This window comes from Spea bombifrons, chromosome 8 (genome assembly GCF_027358695.1).
Source record: "Spea bombifrons isolate aSpeBom1 chromosome 8, aSpeBom1.2.pri, whole genome shotgun sequence".
NCBI lineage: Eukaryota > Metazoa > Chordata > Amphibia > Anura > Pelobatidae > Spea > Spea bombifrons.
Genome location: NC_071094.1, coordinates 27398932 through 27425146, shown reverse-complemented (window position 1 = coordinate 27425146; position 26215 = coordinate 27398932). Strand labels below are relative to the sequence as shown.

Sequence of the window (26215 nt, the reverse complement as noted above, 5' to 3'; positions counted from 1 at the left end):
TATATATATATATATATATCTATATACCATACTTTAACAAGCGCTGCATACATTTTACATTGATCTCTATGTGTGTACTTTCTGGTAAGCAAATTGTCTGTCTGGCTCCTACACAAATTTCTCAAACCCTGGCATACATATATATATATATATATATATATATATATATATATATATATATATATATATTTAGATATATATACACACACACATATATAGTTGTGGTTTGTCCATACCACTGTGAATTCAAGGCTGCAACTGACGTGCTCGCTTTCTTCCGTTATATATATATATATATATGTGTGTGTGTGTGTGTATATATATCTACATATATATATATATATATAATCTAGATATATAGATAGATAGATAGATAGATAGATAGATAGATATACACACATAAATACATATATGCGAACGAGTCTGCAGCTTCTACTCCACCTTAAGTGAGCTTTATATTTCACGTGACATGCCCACTCTCAGCCCAGCCCAGCCCTCAGCCTGCCCTGTTCACTGTCAGACACCGGCGCCTAAACATTCCACTGTACGCACCCCGGGTCACCAGGTGGAACCACCTTAACAACCGGCTCCTACGCAACTCCCCGTCACGTGACAGCGTGCCGCCATTTTGTCTCAGGACTGAAGTGTGAAGCAAAAAAATTAAATAAATAATAATATTAGAGAAGAGGGGGGGGAGTGAGAAACCGGAAAAGAAGCCGAGGAAGAGAGAGTGGAGAAAACCTAGGACGTGTGAAAGAGAGAGCCTGAAAGAGTGCACCATTTCTCCCCGGCCGGGTCACCTCAAAGGGACCAGCCTCCGCTTCGTAACACGGTGACCCGGAACCGGGCGAGGGGGAAGCAGGTTGGAGCTCAGTGCGGCTGAGCCGGTGTGCAGGGCTTCTTTTCCAGGTGTGTGTAGGCCCGGAGGCGTGAGAATCAGTCAGCTCGGAGGATGTCGGGGCAGTCAATCACAGACCGTATCACGGCGGCTCAGCACAGTGTCACCGGCTCGGCCGTGGCCAAAGCCGTCTGCAAGGCGACCACTCATGAAGTGATGGGGCCCAAGAAGAAGCACTTGGACTGTAAGTGTGCCCGGCATTGTACCCGCTATACTCCATGCATGATATGTACATTACGATGGCCTCTTGCTCTGTGATTTATTTCCTCCTCTTGGCTATATTAGCATATAGTGGCAATATGTATTGTCCTTATAGAGAATGTAGACTGCACTGTCTGGAAGCGCAGGAGACTCATTCTACATCTCAGTCTGACACGTTTATGAAACCGGTATCAGAATGATACTGAGAAACGTCCCCGTGATAATTCTGTGAAATTAGTTATTTCTGTACCCACTCCTTGTTAATTTATTATTATTTCTCTATTAATTCTTACACTACATTCAAAGGGGCTGTCAGACATTAGGTAAAGAGGCCCCTACAAGCTGGAGGGAATGGAGTGTGTGTGTGTGAATGGCGTGTGTATGTATGGAATGTATGTTAAGGAATGTGATCTATTGTAAAGGTACATGTTCCATGGTATTGTTTGCTAGGATTTTCATTGTAATATGTGTGGGGCAATAATGCTATCTTGCTGTATGGTATTGTCATAATCTGGTATTAATGTGTGATTGTAGACACACAGAATTTATTTTGGCCGATAAGATCTGTTCGGCCCATATAGTCTTCCCGTTTTTTTCCTGATGTAGAGACTCGGCCCTTAATCAGTCCTTGGTCTTGCCTTAGATTTGAGGCAGCTTTATATCTGTCGCATGCATGTGTAATTCCCACACTCTAGAAACCCCTTCCACTGCTGCTGGGAAGCCCTTGCACATATTAACCAGAAATGACAGTATTCAGGTTCACGCAGCAGTAAAAGTATTTATCTGTATCACAAATGATGCCGCGGGAACTTCACACTTGTGTGTGTGTGTGTGTATATATGTGTAATTATTGGTAATGTATAGGTATAACTAGGTCATATCAATAATATACACTTGCTACTGAGTAGCTGTACTGGAATGGATGCCTCCTTGCTAGGCTTTTGAATGTGTATAAGAACAGGCATTGATTGTCTCTTGTTCCGTGACTGTTCGTGTGTATTTGGATGTGGGGGGAAAGATGGACATCCATTAATGTTTTATGTGGACCCGTAATAGACTGAATTATGTGTCTGCATGGTAGTTGATGCATTGTAACGTGGGCACAGACCTGTACTTTTACGCAGATCTCGAATAGGTGGTATGTGCGTGCGCAATCTTATTGTGGCAAGACTGGCATCCTGCTCCGCTGTGATGTTCCAGATAATATCCAAGCTTTCTAGTATCAGCTAGGGATAATTGCATGTGTATAGTGGCTCGGACCCGTGCTTTCTAATAGTCACACTTCCATAGATCGGGAAATAACTGTGCTTGTGGCACACAGGCACCAACCTTTACTCTAGTAGCTCTATCACAATAATAGTACATGCATGGTACCTTGTGTCTCAAAGTGTATTGGAAAGGACTTTTCTGCGTATCCGTATGCTACTGAAGTCTTGTATATACATTAGAGCCCCCCCCCCCATGGACTCATGATTGAAAGGTCCTCGTAGACATGCTGTCATTGTAATGGATTTATCTTACAAGCGTTGTTATTGTGGCACGGATTTGTGACAGCACCCGAGTAAAAGAAAAACCTGTTGATTGGCTTGTGAATTAGGACATCAAAGGTCTCGGCTCTGCTTCAAAGGACTAGAGTTCTGCTTTTGTGGTATCGTAATGAACATACCAAGGCTCTACCAGAATTCAGCGCTAGGGAATTTGATGGCACTATATAAAGCAATAAATAATAATATTAACTTGCTATACATGTAGCATATCATCTTCTACCACATAATGTCATGGCTTTGACTTTTTATAAAAATAATAATTAAAAAAAAAAGCGTATAGAAGCAATTAAGAACCATGCCTAAGAACTTAGCGCTCCTCCGGCTCTCCAGGTCAAGACCCGAATCCTCCGGGTCATGGGAGCGGGGTCTTGACACTCCCTGCTCCCTGCCCAAATAACTGCGTTGAATTGTCCATACTCTTGTTAAATACAAAGGTTAATTGAGGTTTTGGTGTGAAGAGTCTGTGGATGTATATAAAACATACCGAGGGGGCGTGGCCGACCGTTGGAGAAGATGGCTGCTTGAGACCTGAGCTCCGTCGGTCCCCCGGTAATATTAGCTTTTATTAGCTATCAATCGCACTCATGGTGCGTAATAGACGGCAGTCCTCCGCCCCGTCGGTGCCTGGGGAGGGTGCCGGGTCGTCGGTGGCAACCCTTAGGGAGTACTTTCGTACCCCAGCGGCGCTGGCCTCGCAGGCGCCTGAAGACCACGAGGCAGCGTCGCCCTCGAGTTCCCGCGATTCCGGGGACAGGCGCGAAGATGCAGTGTCCGGAGAGGCCGGTGTACCTACCTGTTCCGCGGATGTTCGCCAGCTTTTCTCCTCTGCTCCGTGGAGGGAGGACTTTAGCACGCTGCTTTCGGAGCTTAAGCAGACCGTGACCGACGCGGTGGCGGGCCTTCGGGCAGATCTGGATGGTGTGGACCGTCGCCTCACGCTCCGGGAGACTGAAGCGGCTCAGCAGGCCCAGAGGACATCTGCCCTGGAGCTATCCTCCGCCCATCATGCTTATTGTCTGGCCGATTACAGGAGGCGTTTGGAGGACCTCGATAACAGGGGCCGACGGCACAACATAAGGATCCGAGGCCTTCCGGAGGTCACTTCTGACACCCCTGAAGATGTTAGGGGTATTGTGGTCCGCTTGTTCAACGGCCTCTTGGGGCGGCCTCCTGAGACTGTGCTCTCTCTGGATCGGGCTCACAGGGCTTTGAGGCCTAGGGGTCCCCCGTCGGCGCCCCCGAGGGATGTTATCTGCTGCGTGACTGACTACCGGTTGAAGGAGCAGCTTATGAGGCGTGCGAGAGAGGTGGGATCCTGGGCTTTCGAAGGCGCCAGGGTCACCCTCTTCCAGGACCTGTCCGACATCACCCTGCAGAATCGCAGAGTGCTGCGACCCCTTACAGCCGAACTCCGGAGCCGTGGCGTTCAGTATTATTGGGGCTACCCCTTTAGCCTTAACGTGCGCTCGGGAGGTTCTACTTTCTCGCTCCGCTTTCACCGGGAGTTGCCTGCTTTCCTCCGGGATCTCCGCCTGCCTGCTCTTCGGATTCCGGATTGGGACTTGCCCGCCATTCCGGCGGATCGTGCCGCTAATTTTGGAGGGACTTCACGTCGGCGGGAGCGGTCACCGGGCCGTGTAACCCGTCGCGGCAGGCTGTCTATGCAGCTTCCGGAGGCGACGGACCCGGAGGAATAACTTCAGGAGCTGCGTCCCTGCTGTTTTGCCCGCGGTCGGGCGTCCATGTTGGTCTTGGGCTCCTGACTTACCTTCTCGGGACCTGTTTGGTGACTCTGGCTGGGTCTTCTTGGGCCCTCATGCCGCACTTGTGGACGCTCTCCTGATCCCGATCCTGGGCACTTCTGTCCTTGTGTGGAGCCTCTTGCCGTATCGCCGCGCACGTTTATTTACTTTTTGGGGACTATGTTTGTTTTCTTTTACTTTTTTCTGTGCGTTGGGGGGGGGGGTTGTGAGTGTGTATTTTTATTGTGTACGTTACATTCGCTGCCGGCATGCTCCTATATCTGTTGCTGATCTGGGCCCGGGGCTTCTGCCTCGAGTGTCCATCTGCTGGCTCTAGTCGTGGTTCGTAGGGGTAGGGGGAGGGAATCGGCTCTTTTGGGTGGGGGTTTGGGTTGGGGGGGTTATGTTTTTATTTATTTATTTATTTTTTTTTCTTTTTATTATTTTTCTTTGCGCTGATAGTTTGGTTCTGCCTCTGACCTCTGTTATGCCATCTCTGTGGGAGTGCAGCGCTCTGCGCTTGCTCACTTCCTTTTTTATCTTTGGGCGACACTTCTGTGTGCATCTCGGCGTGCTCTCGTCCTGGTTGGGGGGTTCGGCTCTTTTGGGTGGGGGTGGGGTCGGGGAGGGGTTTATGTTTTCTTTTTTCTTTTTTGTTGCGCTACTGTATCGATGCTGCCGCTTGCCCTCTGATCTGCTGTCTATGGGGGAGTGCTGCGAGCGGTGATTGCTCGCTTTTTTCTCCTTACGAGCAACACTTCTTTTTCAACGGGGGGGTGGTCCTCTGTTGGTGGGGGGTTCGGCACTTTTGGGAGGGGTCGGGGGGTTTATAGTTTTCGTTTTTATTTTCTTTGCGCTGTGCTGTCGGCGAGGCCATTTGCCCTCTGCTTTGATGTCTCTGTGGGGGGTGGCGTGCCGCGCTATATACCTCTCTCTGCCTAGGGGTTCCACTTGCTCTCGCTCGTTTCCCCTTGGGGGGCTGTTGCTGTGACACGCTACCTTTCAGGCCGGGGACCGATGGGTGGTCTCATGTTTTGTTGTTCCTTTTGCGGTTGTTTTGTTTTGTTTGGTTTTGTCCGGCTTCTTTTTCGGCCGTTACTCCGCCTCTGACCGTAGGCGTCGTGCCGTGCTGGTAGTACACTGTGGTCCTGTTATTTTTGGTCCTACTGTGTTTTCTTTTCCAGCTGACGCCCTTGGTACTTTTTTGGAAGGGGGGGTTTTGTTCTCCTCTCTTTTCCCTTTTTCTTGTTTGTTTGTCTGTACGTTTGTGGGTCGGTTTGTACCTGCTTCCTTCCCTTTTCCTCGTCTCCCTCTCCTAGTGTTTCTCTCCTCCCCCCTTGTCTTTTGTGGACACCGTCATGGCTTATCGGCCTGCTGATCTCAATATCCTGTCAATCAATGCTAAGGGCCTTAATGTGCCGGAGAAACGGTCGGCTCTATTTCGTGATCTGAAGCGTCACCGTGTCTCGGTGGCCTTTGTGCAGGAGACTCATTTTCGGGGCACGTCCCACCCTAGTTTGATGTCCCGGGATTATCCTGTGGCTTTCCTTAGCAATAACGCCCAGTCTAAGTCAAAGGGGGTGGCGATCTTGTTTTCTCGACACTTTCCGCTTACTGATGTTGTGCACCTTGTTGATCCGGACGGTAGATTTATTTTTGTCAAGGGCCGGGTGGCCGGGAAGGTCTATACCTTCGCTAATGTTTACGTCCCTAATGTGAAACAACATGCGTGGCTCTCTAAGACGTTGCGGATACTCCGTTCCTTTCAGGACGGTTTACTGCTTTTTGGGGGCGACCTCAATGTGGCTCTCCACCCCAAACTGGACTCTTCTACGGGGACGTCCCAGACCCCGCCTGGGGTTTTGCGGAGGATTCATGCTTTACTTACTGCTGACCAGTTGGTTGACTGTTGGAGGGCCCTCCACCCGACTGACAAAGACTTTAGCTTTTACTCTGTCCCGCATAAACGATACTCCCGCATTGACTGTCTTTTCCTCACTCACTACCATTTGTCCCTTTTGAAGGAGGCCAGCTATGGTTCCATTACATGGTCGGACCATGCCCCTCTGAAGTTGACGCTTGCATCCCCGTTGACTCGTCCCACTCAGACTTCGTGGCGGTTGAATGAGTCCTTGCTGTCTGAGGTGGAGGTGCGGGACTCGACGACCGCGGCCCTTCGCGACTATTTTCTGACCAACGTTACCCCTGATGTGCCCCTTCCTACGGTTTGGGAGGCTCATAAGTGCGTGGCTCGTGGCCGGTTTATCCAGATGGGGGCTGCGAGGAAGAGGGCCTCTGCTCAGAAGCTTAGTGATCTTTCTGTGCAGATAGCAGCTTTGGAGGCAATTCATAAGGATACTTTGCGTGACAGTGACTTTAACCGTTTGCTTGTGCTTCGGGCGGAACTCGCCGATATACTTCATAGTCAATCTCAGAGGCATTATGATAGGCTTAAGGCCATCTTTTATGAGCATGGGGATAAGCCTGGGAAGTATTTGGCTCGCGCTTTACGTCGGAAGAGGCAGCTGTCCTACATCCCCAGAATTCGTTCCCCGGGTGGTCGCATGCGTTATCTCCCGTCGGCTATAGCCGAGGAATTTGTTACTTTCTATTCCGCCCTGTATAATCATTCCCCCACGCATGATGCCCCTGAGGCGCTTGAGGGCCACAGACTGGCTATTCGCCAGTATTTGTCGCGTTTTTTGCCGCGCCGTTTGTCCCCGGCCGACTCTGCGCTGCTGGAGGCTCCGATCTCCAGTGAGGAATTGGCTTATGCGCTCAAGTCCTCTAAGCCGGGGAAATGCCCGGGCCCGGATGGATTGTCTTTAAGTTACTACAAGGTTTTCTTTTCTGTCCTTGGCCCCCAGTTGGTAGCTGTGTTTAACTCCATTCTGGATGGTGCGGGCTTCCACCCCCACACTTTGGCCGCTACGATCTCTGTGATTCCGAAGGAAGGTCGGGATCCGGAGCTTTGTGGGAATTATAGGCCTATTTCCCTTCTCAATGTGGACCTAAAGCTGTTCTCCAAGGTTCTCGCTATGCGTGTTGGGCGATTTCTCCCTGGTTTGATACATCCGGACCAGTCGGGGTTTGTGCCTGGTAGGGAGTGTAGGGACGGGACCCTGAGGGCGGTCAACTTGATCCATTTAATTAAGCGGTCGGGCGCCAAGGCTGTCTTGCTATCTACGGATGCCGAGAAGGCCTTTGATCGGCTTGATTGGACCTTCATGCTTGAGGTGCTAGGGGCGGTGGGCCTTGGCCCGCATATGCTGCGCTGGGTGTCCGCTCTCTATACTTGCCCGTCAGCTAGGTTGCGTATTAATGGGGCCCTCTCGGACCGGTTCTCTATCTCTAACGGTACTAGGCAGGGTTGCCCGTTGTCCCCTATGCTTTTTGTCCTTTCTCTGGAGCCCCTTCTGGAGGCTGTTCGGGTTAATCCGGACGTTACCGGTGTGGTGGGTGGGGGCGTGCACCATAAAACGGTGGCTTTTGCGGATGATATGTTGTTCTCCCTTGTGAACCCGCGTGTGTCCTTACCTGTGCTGATGGATGAGTTTAGGAGATACGGCTGTCTTTCTAACTTGAAAATCAACCTGTCCAAATCTGAAATTTTGAACGTTTCCCTTCCTGTAGCTGAAGTGGAGGCTCTGGCTTCTTCCTTCCCATTCCGGTGGTGTGTGCGTAAACTGCGGCATTTGGGGGTCTGGTTGGCGGATGATGTATCCCTCTTATATGAATTTAATTTTCCCCCTCTTCTTGAGGCGATCCGGAAAGATCTCCGGTCCTGGGGTTCCCTGTTTGTCTCCTGGGTGGGCAGGGTGAATACTCTTAAAATGAACATCCTCCCCAGGGTGCTGTATTTGCTCCAAGCCTTGCCGATAGCTTTGCCGCGTGCCTTCTTTTCCTCCTTGAGGGCTCTGTTCCTCTCCTTTATCTGGGCGGGACGGGCTCCGAGGCTGGCTCTGGCCTTGTTGCAGAAACCTAAAGATGTGGGGGGCTTGGGCCTTCCCTGCATTCGCAGCTACTATTTTGCTTGCCACCTGTTGCGTACCCTGGAGTGGACCTACCGCCCTGCCCATAAGCTGTGGGTAGCTCTGGAAGCAGATGCCGCCTCTGTGCCGCTGCAGGTGCTTTTGTGGCTTGAGCCGGCTGTAGCTCGGAGGCAGGCGGGGGGTCACCCCTTTCTTTTGGCTACGTTGGCGGTTCTGCATTCTGTGTCCCGTAGTTCCGGGCTACTCACCTATCCCTCGCCGCAGACGCCGCTGCGGTTTAACCCTGACTTTCCCCCGGGTATGTCGGGGGGTTCCTTTCTGCTATCGGCTCCGGGAGATGCGCCGACGTTGGGGTCCTATATGCAAGGGACGCGACTCCGTTCCCTGTCGACCATTGTTGGGGGTGTTGACCCGACTGCGCTGCAGACTCTGCAATATTTGCAACTCAGGGCTTATGTTGGGTCTATTCCTCAGAAACACAACCTTGTCAGAGACCCCACGCCTTTCGAATCGTTACATTTGAAAGATGCTCTTCCTCCTCATGGGATTTCCCTGCTGTATCAGTTGCTCTTGAGGGTGGGGGATGAGGTTTTGCCGGCTTATGTGGGGAGGTGGGAATCGGATCTTGGGGTGTCCTTCACAGCGGCACAGTGGGGGAAGATTTTCTCTTTAACACATGGTTGCTCTCTTAGCACCAGGTCTCAGGAGCTTTCTTACAAGTTGCTTACGCGCTGGTACCGTACCCCCTCTCGCCTGCATAGCATGTTTCCTGACCATTCGGAGTTGTGTTGGAGGTGTGGACTGTCGGTGGGGTCGATTCTTCATATATGGTGGGAATGCCCCCTTATTGTTCCTTACTGGGAAGCTATCCAGGCTGTCCTCCCGCGTTTCACTGACTCTCCACCTCCTTTTCAGCCTGCCAGTTATCTGCTCCATCATACCACCACGCCTGTTAAGGTGTATAAGAGGTCTGTGCTCCGCCATTTGCTGGATGAGGCTAAAGCCTTGATTCCCTTGCATTGGGCTTCTGTCACCCCGCCCTCGTTTAGGGAATGGATCCTAAGGGTGGAGAGAGTGCGCGCTTTGGAGGAGCTGGTGGCCCGCTCTGATAGACAGGGTGAGCGCCATAGGCGGACCTGGTTCTACTGGTCCCAGTACTTTTTGGATCCCTCCACCCAATCTCTGTTGCCTTAATTGAGCTGGGGCCTTGGGCTTCTGGTGTTGGGGTCTCGTATTCCTGTCGTGATTCTACTGTTTGGGTTGTGTCACTGTACTTCGCCCTGCTGCGTCAGGGTCTCGTGCTGTACTCCTGAGTCATGCGCTGTCCATTTTGGTTTTGTTTTTGTCTTCCTCCCCTTCCCCATTCGGTTTCTGTTTCCCCTTCTCACTTTGTGTTATAAAATGTTTGAAAACCAATAAAAATTTTGATTTACAAAAAAAAAAAAAAAAAAAAAACATACCACTAAAAAGTCAGCTATTGTTGACTAAGTATTAATATCAAATTATATGCAACAAAAAATACGTTAGTATACAATTGTCAATATCTTGAATGAAAAGTGTTTTTTTTTTTTCTTTAATTTCTCATGATTTTTGGACTTATACTTGTCAAGGCCAAGAGCCTTTGAACATATTTGCCAGAATGTACGTAATTTCCTCTTTCTGATGGTTTGGTTCCTTTCTCAAATTATTTGTAACTTGTTTGTTGTGCAAACGATATAATTATCTCTTGTGTTTGTCACCTCTTATTAAAACTGTTATTGTCTCTAGCATCCAGGCCTTGAGGGTAAGGAGCAGTCATTACTCTACACTGCAAGGGTTAAAATATAATAATAAAATAAGTATGCTACATCAGTTCAGCTGTTCTCACAGAAAAACCTATGAGATGCAAATTCACACCCCAACCACTCTTAACCACACTAAACACACTCAGCCGCACCCAAACACACTAAATGCTGTCCGCTCCTGACCACACCGATGACAAATCAGGCTGATTGCTCTCAGCTTGACTGCTGGAAACTCAAACGCCAACTCTTATCACAGACCAGTACCGCTGATGTACACTCATACAGACCTCTCGCAGTCACACTAAGGTACACGCTAACACACATGCAGCTCTTAGCAAAATGACACACATTAAACATAATTAGCCACATACATCACACACAGTGTATATAGAAACAGCCAACCTGAATACTGTTTAGGACACTTTTATCCTGTACAGAATATGCACGCACAGAGTGCCATATCAACAAAACTATGACTACAGCCCTTTTGCTTTGGGCTAATGTCCAGTGTCTAATAAGATGTGCCTGATGTCACTACCCATGATCCTTTAAGTCATCATCCATTGTCGCTTAGAAGACAGAAGCGAGGATAGACACATGCACCCTTTGAGTCAAAGAACCCTCCTTATACTCTATGGTCTTGATGCGAATTACAGGAGAACCGTGGACAGCAGGGACTTTATAGTATGTGGCCACAGAACATCTGCAGAGAGCACAATACAGACATCAACAGCAGTCCGAGGGCATCTTACTGAATGACACATGAAAATACGGCAGGGGCTGGCTTAACACCAATGCCTTGCTTAATTTCTTTCTTCTTGGGGCTGGTGCTTATTTTGACACAACATTCAGGTTGAGTTTAACATCACTGGCTTATCAAGTTATTTTTGCCTTAAAGCAACAAGTAGTTAAGTTCTGTAAGTAGTGAGTGTCGACCTACAATGGAGTGGTTAGTTAGATACAAGATTTCAAATCACTGACCGGACTTATGTCGTAAGGCACTAAACCCAGCAGTCTTCCCTGCCGGACAAGCTCTGTTTGGGCCTGCGTAACGTCCTATGTAATTAGCAAGCGGACATTCAAGAAATGTGACTCTTTACAGCTTGGCCCTGTTTTCAGGTGTTCCTCCAGGTTTGGGCCTTCATAAGTCATCGTGAATTTGGTAACTTAAAATATTTTATCTCACCACCGACATAAGAGGAATGTAACTGCCATTAACTAATGACATTGTTTTGTGTAGAATAAAATATCCCTTATGCTGGGGATTGCCAAACCCTGTAGGAATTGCTTCCTGGTGGCTACGGTTTCATCTGCTCGACTTGATAGCTGGCTCTATAGCTTTTCCTCTCTATATGCTGCCAGGAGGCAGACGCAGAGCAGGGTCACATAACGTAATGCCGGACGACCTCTAAAAGAAGTAGCCTGCCAGCCTGGGGCTCCTGCGTCTGTTCGAGGTGTGTTGTGCCTGTCCTACCTGTAAAATAGGTTTTCTTTCCCACACAACAGGCAGTGCTGTACAATGGCAACAAAAAATAAACATTTTTAAAGTTGGCCTTTGTCTGAATTCTGTGCACAGGATATACTGGATGTGATTGATTGAAATAAACCTCAGTAATGCTCTGCCATGTGTTTGTTATAACTTTAGAACTTTTAATGGGACTTCCGTAGTTCTAAGGACTCTTTTTACATTGTTTGGAATACCTCGGCAGTCTCAAAATCATTTTAGCATTTGTAGACTCCTTATATTTTACAGCAGGCGGCAAAGTGAATAAAAACAGTATGAGCCCAAATCCAAATTTGCTATGGCAGCTGAGTTTGTGTTTTGCGCACAAATATAGGTCTTAAAATTCACACAAGTTCACCTGCCATGCCAGATTTGGATTTGAGCTCTACTAAATTGCCCTTTTATGTAAAGTAGAAACTGTCTTCTTTTTCATGCATGCATATACAGTATCTCACAAAAGTGAGTGCACCCCTTACATTTTTGTAAATATTTTTATATCTTTTCATGTGAAAACACTGAAGAAATGACTGTCTGCTATAATGTACAGTAGTGAGTGTACAGCCTGGATAACAGTGTAAATCTGCTGTCCCCTCAAAATAACTCAACACATAGCCATTAATGTCTAAACCTTGGCAACAAGTGAGTACACCCCTAAGTGGAAATGTCCAAACCAAATTTACACTGTTATACAGGCTGTACACTCACTACTTCGCATTGTAGCAGAGTCATTTCTTCAGTGTTTTCACATGAAAAGATATAATAACATATTTACAAAAATGTGAGGGGTGTACTCACTTTTGTGAGATACTGTAGATGTAAGTGCCTTTTGGTTTTAATAGGATAGTATAAATTGTATGGGAAAACTACAAAAGAAATGATTACCACAAACTTTGGCAAAGGATGGTGGTAGAATCTCGTGCATGGAGATGGTTAAAATACTAGCATTTGAAATACCTTGGGGTGTCTAGTTTTCAAGAAATATTTGGTTTGATGGGATAAATTGCATTGGCCGTCTTCAAAGATACCCAAAATAGCACATTGCGCAGAATGACCTGATTTGGGGAAAAAAATGGTTTTGAAATAGCAAAACGCTACCTGTACTTATTGCCCCATAAGTTGCAGAGAAAAGCAAAAGAACATACAAACATTTGTATTTCTAAACTCAGGACAAATGTTAGAATCTATTTAGCAGTTTTTTTGGATTAGTAAAAGGTTTTTCAAATAAAAGTGAGTTTTTTTTTCCAATTTTTCATTATATATATTTTTTTTTTATAGGAAATTGGATAATATGATCAAAACATGGTATCTGTAGAAAGCCTGTCTTTTCCTGATATGTGTGTGAGATATGTGTGTGTGTGTGTGTAATTAGCTATCTCTCATGCAAGTAAGAAACCCCTGGACAAATAACTGGTTAGTGCTTCTTACGTTACACAAAATGTTTAGAAATACTTTAGTTCACGTGTACAATTTGATGCAACACGCAATTTGAATTTTATGCTCATTAAACTTTTTTTTTGTGACAGATCTTATACAGTGTACGAATGAAATGAACGTAAACATACCACAGCTGGCTGACACCCTCTTCGAAAGGACCGCTAATGGGAGTTGGGTTGTTGTGTTCAAAGCCCTAATCACAACACACCACCTCATGATGTACGGCAATGAGGTAAGGTGGATTGGTAAATGGACTTTTACTTTAGTAAACTAGTTTGTGTAGCTGTCTACAATTGTGATCTGTGTGTGCTTTTTTTCTTTTTAACTTTATAAAAACAGTTACTATCCCCACTCTGCAAATAAGCCTTTACAGCTGCAGAAATGATGTAAAATCTTCATTCTTTTTGGTTTTGTAATAGTTTTATTTTTAAATCAGTGGCATGGTAAACAAGACCATGTAAGCTTTTGGTGTGTGGATGTTCCCACAAATGAGTGAAATGTTTTGCGCATGCCATGTATATATGTTTATGTACTTTCTGCATAATAAAGGGGGTTACAATAAGTGCAGGCATAGGAGTATGGTAGCTTGCAGACATTTCTATCGGGGTACAGTGGCCATGAATACATAAGGAAAGGAAGTTTACAGTCTCAGGAGTGCTGGTTGGACATACAGATACAGTTGGAGGTAAGTGTGACTTACAGGATTCCCAATAGGGCTCTTGTAAGCTTCTGTGGAGCTACAATTAAGATTAGCTTACTTAAAATGTTGTGGTAGCTTAGAATAAATGGCCGTGGTAGATGGAGATATGGAGCAGAGACACAGACTATAAATAGGATGTGGAGAACATGAAGCTATAGTGCGTCATATCAGAGGTGAAATATAGTATTGGAAAAAGCACTGAAGAGCCCTCAAGGTAAGGAGGAGAATTTTGTAGGTGGTGGGCTGTTTTATAGCTGAGGCATCAGTATTAGTACAAATTGTAGACGTAGTCTGTAAAGCAGGAAGACCAATGAGCAAAGCATTGCATTAGTCTAGACAGGACGTTATCATTGCATGCGTGTCTTCAATGCTGGTAGCAAAAAGAGTGAGTTTTGTTGGAGAAATCCATTTAGCTTCCTGTTAGTACATAATTAATTGGGAACCTAGTATGTTTCGTATCACCGTATCAATCGTGTTTTAGTCCTTTGTAATTCCCCTATTTTTAGTTTATATACTCATAATCTGTTACTGTTATTAACAATTTTGTTTCTTTATTCTTTTTTGTTTTCAGAGATTTATTCAGTATCTTGCATCCAGAAACACATTATTTAATCTCAACAACTTCTTAGATAAAGGTGCTTTGCAAGGTAAATCTCTTATCTTTTCATTTGCAAATAATAGCTGATAATATAATAATCATCATCATCATCATCATAAAGCTATAACTTCTCAAACTTGTAGTAGATTTCAGAAACATACATGCTTTTTCTAATGTATTACGATTGCCCATATGATGCTGCACATCCGTATCGGCACTTTCAGTGCCCTTGGAAGACGCTAAGCGCTCCAGTAACAATCTCGTGTCTCTTAGCAGTATAACCAAAGACTACTCTAGTTCCTGTACACTGTAGCTAAAATTACTTTTAATTGAACGTTTAAATATAACTTTTTTTCCTAGCGTGCAAAGGACCACATGTCAAAATGTTGCCGGGGGGGGGGTATATTTTCACTAAATACAATTAACTTAATTTCTTTTATAGGCTATGACATGTCGACATTTATCAGGAGATACAGTCGATATTTAAACGAAAAAGCACTTTCCTACAGACTTGTAGCAGTTGACTTCACCAAAATGAAACGAGGGTAATGTCACTTAGCAATTTGTCTTTTAATCTCTAATCATCAATGTGTATGCTGTTGTTTAACCAATTTGCTGCTTCTTACAGGATAGATGGTGTGATGAGAACTATGGTTACGGAAAAACTCTTGAAGACTCTCCCTATCATTCAAAACCAACTGGATGCTCTTCTAGATTTTGATGTAGGTTGTAAAAAAAAATAAAATAAAAGCTTTTGAATGTAGTAAAACTTTAACAGCGTATTGATTTTCTTTCACTTTGTATCTTTCCTTTTTACTGTAGGCAAACCCAAACGAGCTTACAAATGGTGTTATAAACACAGGCTTTATGCTTCTTTTCAAAGATTCCATCCGGTTATTTGCTGCTTACAATGAAGGTGTGATTAACTTGCTAGGTATGTGTCGCCTTTTAATTACGTCTTTAATTAAATCTTTGCCTGCCTGTAAACTCTTGTTTGGCTGAATGCTGTTTTTTTACCTGTGTATTTAAATGTTGAGGGTTTTTTTTTTATTGCAGAAAAGTATTTTGATATGAAAAAGAACCAGTGCAAAGATGCCTTGGATATATATAAAAAATTTCTTGCTCGGATGACCAAACTTTCTGAATTCCTCAAAGTGGCAGAGGTATGGATTGTCCGTTTAGCATCAAAGGGGCCTTATTTAGCTGTTGGCACTGGTACAGTAGCATGTGTGCATGAAAAAAAAACTGAATGCCAAAGAAAGAAAAATAACTTTGCTTTCAGATGGTCCCGGAATGCTTAGCAAATCCCACAGCGTGTAACACTTTCTGCTTGATGCCATTTTCATTTCTGCTCTTTTTGTATTGTGGCCAACAGCGACCTTTAAAAATCATTTCACATTGTTAATATAAATAAATGCCATTCATTGCGTTTCTTTCTGTATGGATAGAGAATGGACACAGAATCCTTATGTATTGGTATGCACCAGCAGAAATTGCATGATAAGTACGATTTTGACTTGACAACGAGTCTATAGACCAATTGGTAATTGCTTGATATTTTTTGATGTAACTGCACATAACTCTTGTCGGCAAGTGCGACTGTACCAGTTCGGAAAGTTAGTAATGCCCCTCTTACCGTCACAATGTGTGTGAACACTCAAAACCCATAGCACTCTCCATTGCCACTGCATGAAGTAATGTACACTTTTCTTCCCCCCTCCTTTTTTGTGAATTCAGCAAGTTGGAATTGATCAGGGTGATATTCCAGATCTTACTCAGGTCAGTGTGCATTCCACGTTAATTTAATCTCTTTCATTCTTTCTCTGCCTCTGTGTGTTTCATTCATTATCCTGAGAAGATTTCTCTTCCGTATAAACGTCTTATATGGAAATACATGTGACATAAAACTATACTTTTTGTTTTGCTTTTATTATTACAGTTATGTATTTGAGATGTAGGAGACGCATACATTACTTAATGTTATGGGTCATCTGATGTGATGAGCGTTAAATTATTTCCCAACGGTGCTGCTCTGTTGCATATCACTAGCCTTAATATATTGCTGCAGCAGATGCATGTGATTGTCTGAACTGGCGAAGGCAGGTAAAATGTATTCATAAGTAGCCATGTTATTATAACATATCATTATTATATATTTTCTTGCGTATTCCTCTAGCCAGTTTTGTCCTTTACATATTAATGTGCATGTACAAAATGCACATTGAATCAACTGCACTAATTTGTTTTATATAGCGCCCTCAAATTCTGTAGCGCTGCACACTTACATTTAGAACCGTGGTTTCTGTCAGTTTTTCAGCATGTTACGCTATACATGTAAGCCATTATATCAATAGTGTCTTATAGAAAGGTCTTTAAAACATTTTTTCCTTCAGCTTTTTGTGTAATATGTGCAAATAATATGATGGTTCATCTCCAGGCACCCAGCAGTTTGCTGGACGCACTTGAACAACACTTGGCATCTCTTGAAGGCAAGAAAACAAAAGAATTCTCGGCAGCTAGCCGGTGAGTTGTCCAAAGTGGTCTTTTCTCTTGGTACGTGGGGTTTTTCTCCTTGTATTATCAGGCTGGTAAGAGGAACCTGTTGATAACCCTTAAAAATACCTGATCGTATCCAAGATCAATGTTTAGTTGAGTGTACATCCACTGATAGAAAGCTCTATACTATGTTCTTGAAATGGTGTGGATGATAATATGCTCTGTTCTTTCCGGCCACATTTTTTTTATGGGTTGTGTGTGTTGTCTTTTGTATGCCTAATTAAATATTTAGAGCGCAATGGGATGGGAGTGCTGGTTAAGGCTTAATGGGGAAAAGAAGAAATGTCGGTGCGCTAAGCTAGTCACAGGCTCAAATAATACAAATGTATAATACGAACCTCTCATTTATATTATGTTTATATATTTGTTGCCAACTTTATTAGGGTAAGAAGCGCAGACAGTTCTTGTAAGGCTTAATGGGACCAGGAACCTGCACATGCATATAATCCTTAACAGCTTTTACTGCAAGTAGTTTTTATAAGGGTGGTAAATAAAGGGAGCAGTCTCTCAGCAGAATGTATAGGGACCAATACAGTAAGAGAATTTAAACATGCAGGGGATGTGGCTAACTTGAATCGAGTGTTTACAGGAGGATAGACTAGATGGGCCATTACGGTTCTTGTGTGCCTTCAAATTCCATGTTTAAGGTATTTTTTTTTACACCTTACAATAGCATATGTTGAGTTATTTGAGCAAATGTTGTCATGCAAACCTTTTTATGGGTGCTTTTATCTTTCTTCGGTTTAGAGCAAGCACTTTATCCAGTGCTGTTTCGTCTCTCGCTACCACTGGGTTGTCCTTTAGTAAAATGGATGAAAAGGAGAGACAACAGGCCCTTGAAGAGGAGCAGGCAAGACTACAAGCACTTAAGGTATGAAAGGTGTTCAAAACAAAATGCTGCGTGTGGGCTGGGTTTTATAAGCATTTTCTCAGTCTCTTAAAATTGTATTGACACATTACAAAACTACTAAGCTGAATTTTTTTCCCCGTTTACTTAGTTTTTAATGATTTATTTCTATTAGATATTGTTGTGGGTAAATAGTGTACACTTAATAAGAAAGACGGAAGTTAGGCTTGAAGTAAAACAAGGGAGGAGGACAAAAACTGCTCTTGTCCTGCAGATGTAAAAAAGCCAAGGTCCATAAGAGGTTAAACAAGCATGACCTTGAGAGGTATGTTGCTTAAATAGGATAATATAGGGTTAACACTGTTAGCAAAGAATTACCCCTATAAAAATATAAAGGGAAATTGTTGATACCACGTACGTATTTATTTACCACAAAAATACTTGCATTATATGTCTTATAACCCATGCACAGGATAGCGGGATGTGCTCACCACTGCTGTGAGGGCACTAAGATTGCTGACACTTTCTTAAAGCAATGGGCCAATAGTTCATTGCTATCACCGTCATGATGGGATTGTTTTCCTGTTTTAAACAATGACAATTTATTTTTTGTCATTTAACAGGAGCAACGACTTAGAGAGATTTCTGTGGTGCCAAATTCAACATCTACATCAGCTTCACCAAGTACTTTATCTGGGAAAAGTGTGAATACCTCTGCAGCAGTAGACTTATTTACAGCACCTGCACCCACAACCAACAGGTGAGAAGAGGGTATTAATGTGTTATGGTTATGGATTTGAAGTAGGATGTAAGGATATTTGTAGAGCAATTGCTGTGCAAAGTTTGAAAGTGCTGTTATCAGAATAGCAAACAAAAGAAAAGTCCAGTCATCAGAAGACTCCATTGATTGTTATGATAAGACAGGTTTCAATATTTGCCCAAGAATTGCTCTTCATAAATAATCCTTCATGTTTCCAGTAGTAATTTCCTATGACATTTCATCTTGTGGACCTGTTCAGAGTTAGGTTTGGAGAATGTTTTGGTGTTTAGTGTCATGTATATGGAGATCCACTGAATTCAGCTGATCCTGGTTGGTATCTCCAGTTACTGGTTTAGTGGACAGTTCCTACTCGGTTTGGCTAAACATAGTGATTTCCGGATTGAATATGTGTAACTCTGTCAGTAGTACCCCCGCTGTGTTGTCACTGACTAGTTTCTGCTAACTTGGTGGCTTTTGGGTTGGGAAATAAGAGTGTGGTGCATTTTGGGAATTCAATGCAGCTGGTGATACCTGTGTCACAAAGCAACATGCTGGGTTTCTCTCGGTGCTCGGAGGCAGTGAAATAACTGGGTCAAAAAACCTTAGGAACATTGTAGTACTTAGACAGATGGAATTAAAACTGAAAACCATGTGTCCCAATGTGTGTGTGCATCAGTAACTGTCTTTTCTACTGCACATACATGAGTCACTCTGAGTATCTGCCAGCGGGTGTGTATTATGTTGGTAACATTTGTAGTAAATGTGTGTGGATTTCATTGTGCACACTTTTGTGGGTGGTATATTAATAACCTACTGATATTCAAGAGTAAAACAGATATCAACATACGTATTTAATTGTTCCACCAAAATTAAACTCGTGTATTATATGGTTAAGTGGTGGGATGAAGATACAGAATCTCAAAACATACAGCTGTGGGAACAAGCACTCTCTCAAATACACCCGACAACTATAAACTGTGACAGATGAATGATGTTGGTCTCACTACTGGTGGCAGCTACTATTCCCTGCATCATTTCTAATAATGTGACATTAGAATACTGCCAGTATGAGTTTTATCTTCTGTTTATTTTGTCTTTCAGCATGCCCAACCTTAGCAGTGATCTGTTTGACCTCCAGCCTGCATTTGTGCCAACTGTACAAAGCACCCCTGCAATTGCCACTTCTGCTCACAGTACATGGGGAGGTACGGATTTTAAACATCACGCGTTGGTAAAGGCCCGTAAAGTTCATTGTACAGCGGTCTCTAAAGCTAGACAACATGTCTTGGTGGTATTTGTAATGTCAGCATTTTATTTGCTTTAAGACCTTATAGGACAAACATAAATTCACAGAAATAATCGTAAGATTTGTCAGTCCATTGTCTTTTATTCCATCTATAAAAACTAAGACATGCATATAATGACCAGAAAGGTTAGCTAAACAAACAAAAAAACTCAGTTTCTCTTCGTTCCAAGACTCATTCCGGAATGATTTTTTTTCTTTTGCTTGGAAGGTCCCTTCTCTTCATCTAATGGTGTGGGATCACCACCTCATTTGGACATCTTCGATATGCAGCCTGTTGAAGATGTAGTGAAGTCGAATGCTCCATTCAGCTCTTCTGCGTTTACATCAAATCAGTCTGTGGGACTAATTAGTGGTAACTCTATTATTTCTCGCTTTGTTCTAATACAATTGCAGACCTGGAGGTCATCCTTGTAGGCAGTGGATTTCTTTCCTTTTGTAGTGCATTACACTGAGCTGTCTATAGCAATAGTAATGAAGCCCTGCTTGTTTGATGACCCCCCCAGACTTTCCTTAGACAGAATGTCAGCGTCTTGGATGATTAAGACAAAGCAGTATATTAAGGTGTTGGGTGTTTGTCTAGTAGATTAGGCTAAAATATAGCTAGAACACTTACATGTGGCTTAAAATGACACTGACTGAAAATTCATTTTCATGTTTTATGGATTTAAAAAAAAAAAAGAGTTCCCCTTGAACAATTGCAATTAATTTTAAGAGCTCTTAACTTCCTTTTCTCAGGATATACATGATTACCCCCTTCCCCTTTGGTAGGAATAGGGCCTTGGGACAGGGAAGTAACGATTACGTACTTCATCTCAGCTTCCCTAAAGTAAAATAGTCAAAAGTACCTTCAAAAGAATTACACTGAAAAACAAAGACCACAAGTTATTGTAGTTTCAATAAGTTAACTTAGTGTCAAACTATAAACATATATAATTTGATGTAGGGGAACATGGCAGCCTCTCACATGAAGGGTGCCACACCAAGTTTATACGTGTCACTGTACCTTAGCCCTTCACATGTGAGTTGTTTTTTTTTGTTGAGTAAAAAGGCTCATATGGCAACCCTGTTTCTGACACAGTCTTGTACATGATAGGTCATAATGTCTAAGTACAGCACGCTTCTAGTTCAGCTCTCTTTTTATTCAGATAGGCAGCAATCGTTGGTTCAGTTAAGAGGTTCATACGTAAAATGTGTTTTGGACACAAATAACCTACAGGGAAAATGTTGCATTCAAGTCTTGTTTGTATAAATTTAGGTTTCCCTCTGCATTCCGCTGTGCAGAACAACAGTACCGCCATGCATGTTGACTTTGATGCTGTGTTTGGAGCCAAAACTTCGGCACATGAAAATCAAGGCGCAAAAGGTATTGGGTCAAATGTGAAGATCCCCCAAAAGAGGTTTTTTTTTTTTAAATGTGATCACAGTAGCTATTGCTTTTATGTTGGTAATTTGTTAAAAGAATACACATTTCCTGTATTTGGTTATATCACTAGCATTACACTGTTTAATTTAAAGGGGCACTCCAAATATCATATGCACTTTAATGCATGTAATAGTGAGTAGTGTCTTTGCAATTGGGACCAAACCTAAATAAATGGAGACCTTCTGCCCCATCCCCCATATGTATTTCCATCTGCCCCAAGCAATTTGGCTTGCTTTATGATGCCTGTGAATCTTATTTTTAAGGGTGTTCCATTATCCTATTTCATCTTGACTGGGAAAACAACACAATGATCAGCTAGTGTGATATTTGGTTTCAGGGAAAAATAAAACCCCCCAATGTAACTCTTGGCAACTGACACTAACTAGGTCTCTTCCTAGTGCTAAAATATTTCCTCATTCATTTTTATTTATTTCCTTAAGGGGGTAACTCAGTACAATAATCTGTTACCAATGCAGGAAATATAAATGGTTCAAATATAACTTTTAATTAATTCCAATTTAAAAGGTAGAAAAGTCCAATACTGCCAAACTTTGATCCTAAAACTTCAATAACATACTTTATTATCAGTCGGGAAAAAGTACTATGTAGCTTTTTGTTCACATTGTATCCATATCTCTAATAACGTAATTGCTACATATTATATTATCTGATATCCTCAAACTGCTGCCTATGAAAGATTGCTTAATACTACATTGTATCTAGATCTCCCTGAGTAAATCTGTCAAGTTGGAAACAATTTTTTTTTTTCTTTTATTTGATAATGTTTCTTTTAATATCTAAATATGCAAATTATGGTTTCTTTGTTTTACAGAGCTGTACTGCTTTAGATTTCTGATTTTGCTGTCAGCCATATTCCTCTTTTTCTTCAAATATAATCTTTTTCCAGGGGCCCAGTTTTCAGAGGATGTATTGCATCCAGTTGTCTCCCAACAAAGCCAGAAGCCTGTAGCGGGAAGCCAGTCGAGTGGAAAGTTTTTGCCAAATGATCTTGATTCTTCACTCGCTAACCTAGTGGGAAGTAAGTTATCTTTTCTGTCACCCTTTTAACCATGTGCTTGTGTTTCTCTTTGAGTGGTAAGTGTATTTTTCTTTTATTTCAGACCTTGGATTTGGGGGAACACCATCAAAAAAGTAAGTGGTTATATTTTTTTGTGTTGGTATTTAGAAAAAAAAAAAATATATAGTATGTAATGTGTGTACTCAAGTAGTACTTATACATGACAAGTTTCACAACCCAGGCGAGCAAAAATAGATTTTCAGGATACATGTGAAGTCAAAACCTGTTCAGATTTCACATCGGTACTACAGTTTCTCTGTGTTTAACGAGTGTATTTTAAGGAGCTGCTTAACTGTTTAGCGCACCACTTATTGGCTAAATACATTAGACCTCTAAAGAGTAGCTAGGTATGGGACAGCAGAAATGTATATGACTAGGATTGAGTTTAGTGAAAGTCTGGTCCTAATATCGGCAATGTTATTAGGTTACAAATACCTGCAAAAGATAGCCTTCCTTGATCGTGATTGCAAAATTGCAGTATTTATTTCTCACTAGGGCCGATATGCAGTGGAATCAACCCACAGAGAAAAGATTAACTGGTGGCACAAACTGGCAAGCAAAAACAAGCACTTCGACCACATGGACTCCTGCACCCGTAGGTCCCGTTCCTCATATGGTAAGATATACAGAGAAGTACATTCATTTTGTACTGTCGCATGCAGGTACATTTTTAAAAAATGCATATCAATTATTGTTAATCCAGATTCTGAAAGATTTATTTTTTTCTTTTACTAATTAAAATGCAAATTGGAAAAAACAGAAATGACTACTTAACTTAGTGATACCTGTTTGTACAGGTGTTACTCGATGAGCCACTTGCATAATATCCGACTATTTGAATTGTATTTAAAAAGATGTGCATTAGTGTGCGTGCATGCACCAACATGACCTTTTCCAGAAAAAATGACAAAATGTAAAGACAAATGGATGATTCTCTGGAAACTGTTTTCAAAATCATTTCCACTAAGACCCTCTTGGTTTAATGTGATCCATTTCTCTCATTTGTTTGTCTTTTGCGATGTTTACTTATGCCATCCTAGAATGGAGTACACTATCCAGGATACGTAAGTGTGCTCTTGTCTAACCCATCCATTTGGTGTTTGAATACATTTCATCTTATGTTTGCATGTAATCTAACAAGTACCAAGCTCTTATTCTGTCCTACATTCTGGCTGCTGGTAAACCGACCAAACCTTGCTATTCTTTGAGGTCAGCATGCTTTTACAATTGCATTTTTTAAATATATATATTTTACATGCTAATGCTAACTTTTTGGATTTATTTGTAATTTTGTTTGGAAATAGTATTACTTTGTTAAATCCACCTAGCTTTTTTGTTTGGTTTTAGCTATTAAATATACGAGTTGGAGAAAGTAGGATTTCTGTAGCATGTGTAAAAATACTAAAGCTTATATTGTCCTCTTTTACAAGGTACCTCCTCCGGTGAACTATCCTGTGTCTACGCCGCAAGTGCCAGTGTATGGAATGGTAAAGAAACCGTCCAATATGCAAGATGCTGTATTTCTTCTGTCAAATTCTGGGAACAGCCATCTTCTACACCAAATATATTAAGCAGATATAAACGAACATCTTCTCTACAGTACCCCCGCGCCTGTCCACATATTTTAAACAGACCTTTTTAAGGCTTATATGGCTACGGATATAACAACTGTTATAGTATAACTGTGTACCCCATTTTGTCCCAAGACAGATACCGCTTTCTGTAAATGAAAATTGATTAATTTTAGATGACTCAAAGAATATAAACATAACACAGCCTTGGAAGGTCATGAAATGAAACATAGCAAGCAGTGGTGTGAAGCGCAAGTTTAAATTTCCCAAGTGACCATCACACCTAGTTTGCTCTGCTGCATAGCCTAAAACTCACCAAAATAGTAGTAATTGTGGGTTTTATTGCATTTTTTCATTTACACACAAATGCAAAATTATAGATCTGTAGTTTATCCACTAAAAGGAGAGTTGTGGATATATTACAATCTCTCTGATTTAACTATACATTATACAGGGTAAGCCAAACTCTTCCTGCAGCAGAATTATTTAACATATTAGAGAGTGCAACTAATGTTACATCACCATTAATATTGTACATATTTTATCTTACTTTTTTTAATTTGTTCTCTTATTTCTTAGGTTCCTGCACAGATCGGAGCTAATCCTTTAATGGTTTCTCAGCCAATGATTTATACGCAGCCAGGATTACGGCCAACAAATCCATTTGCACCTGTATCTGGTGCTCAGGTGAATAAGCTGTCCTATTTTGTGTACAAGTCAAGTTACATCAGTTTACATGATACAGCAATATCCATTTTTCTTTCTTTTGTATTGACCCGAAAGAGTCTTGAGTCAAAGGTGATATCTTATATTGGGCCCGCATAGAAACGGATACTTACAGCTTTTTGACCTTTTGTGGTCTTTACTTAAGATGGAATGAAATCTATGTTGACCCAATAGATCATGTATTAAAGACCTATTTTGGATGTAGTGTGGTATTCATCTTTAGAGCTTGATTGATAAGTCAGTTTACATATGCACGATATTTGCCTGGCATCAGTAAATGTATTTTGCTTTCTGTTTTGCAGATGCAGTTTATGTAAAACCACCACAGCGAAAAGGATGCGCTAGCAACCAAAAACTGGTGAACAGAAAAGTGAATTTCCAGTCCTTTGCCAATATGGTCTTTTCTAAGGCATCCATGTAATTCTCATGTAATATAAAGTACCCATACTTTGAAATATAGCGCTTTAGAGATTATTTATAATCGTCCCTATACAGTGAAATCTTATGTGACCTGCTCTGACCACACAGTGATGCTCAGAGAGAATTTTGTTTTCTATCAAACAAGTAAAATTGGACATTAAACCATTTAATGTGAATGTTTAGGTGCCTTTGTCCAAGAACACACTTTGCAAGGGTTTTCTAGTCTCTTCTATGTTCGGTTTGGGTTTTCTCCACATCTGTTCATTGTTCTTCATACTTTTTTTCTGACAGCCAATATAAATGTTTGGTTGTTTAATTGAAATTGAGCTGGTGATCGATCAGGGTGTGATATGACAATGTTTGGGTAATAATGGAACAGGTAATTGTAACTGGTGCCCTGCACTTTGGGGGGGGGGACCCTCAACTGCAAGATGATGCTTTTGCTGCGCGTTTCATTTTATGCTATAATGAAACAATGAACCAAACACACGAACCAATGCACAACACAGTAAAATTTAAATATTTCAAAGAGATTTCTTTAACGGCCCTTGAGGTTAGCCTTTTTGATATCCTCACTGGACACCCAAAAAAGGTTTGCAACATTCTTTAACTATATATGACAGAATTACAAATAGGAGGATAAAATGATGGGGGGAAATATGTAAAATGAATGCGTTTACATTTTTATGCTTCCATGATGCGGAAAGAAAACTTTCGTCGAGGGTTAAGCAGGAGGAACACAGTACCTAATCTTTGCCACTTTAAATAACATTAAAATCATTTTTTGCTATGTAAATATCATATATATCCATGCATTTAAAAATTTTCTGTGGTGATGTCCTTTTGAAAAGAAAGATGAGAATAGACATGGAAAACAAGATTTGTTTAAAAAAAATCAATGCAATTTTTTTCTCTAGATTCTTTAGTACGTTTTTGATATTTATTTAATTAATCGCAAGCTGGAATATTTGCCATTTAATGTCACCTATTCGGCAAGTTGAACATCAAAGCTAAGAAGAACTGTGCCAGTTTCCCCAGACCGAGGGATTCATAACAAGTTTTTTTGATCTATCGTAATCTCTCAAGGAATGAACCTTCATTATGTTACAATAAAATATGTGAAATTTG

The 26215-nt window shown here is 42.2% G+C and overlaps 1 protein-coding gene across 2 annotated transcripts; it reads left to right on the top strand.

The window, feature by feature from the left end:
• The first annotated feature begins 505 nt into the window (after positions 1–505).
• Positions 506–26215, top strand: LOC128503472 (phosphatidylinositol-binding clathrin assembly protein-like). 2 transcript variants are annotated; one of them, XM_053473567.1, is made up of 21 exons: positions 506–1082; positions 13192–13334; positions 14374–14449; positions 14843–14945; positions 15029–15122; positions 15223–15334; positions 15457–15563; positions 16138–16179; positions 16838–16923; positions 17704–17827; positions 18427–18563; positions 19665–19768; positions 20078–20221; positions 21125–21232; positions 22200–22331; positions 22414–22444; positions 22866–22986; positions 23411–23434; positions 23801–23857; positions 24521–24628; positions 24970–26215. In XM_053473567.1, the coding sequence occupies exons 1-21, from the start codon at positions 953–955 to the stop codon at positions 24982–24984; spliced, it is 1998 nt and encodes a 665-aa protein (XP_053329542.1). In that variant the 5' UTR covers positions 506–952; the 3' UTR covers positions 24985–26215. The 2 variants fall into 2 exon arrangements, with proteins under 2 accessions (XP_053329542.1, XP_053329543.1); XM_053473568.1 differs by lacking the exon at positions 23411–23434.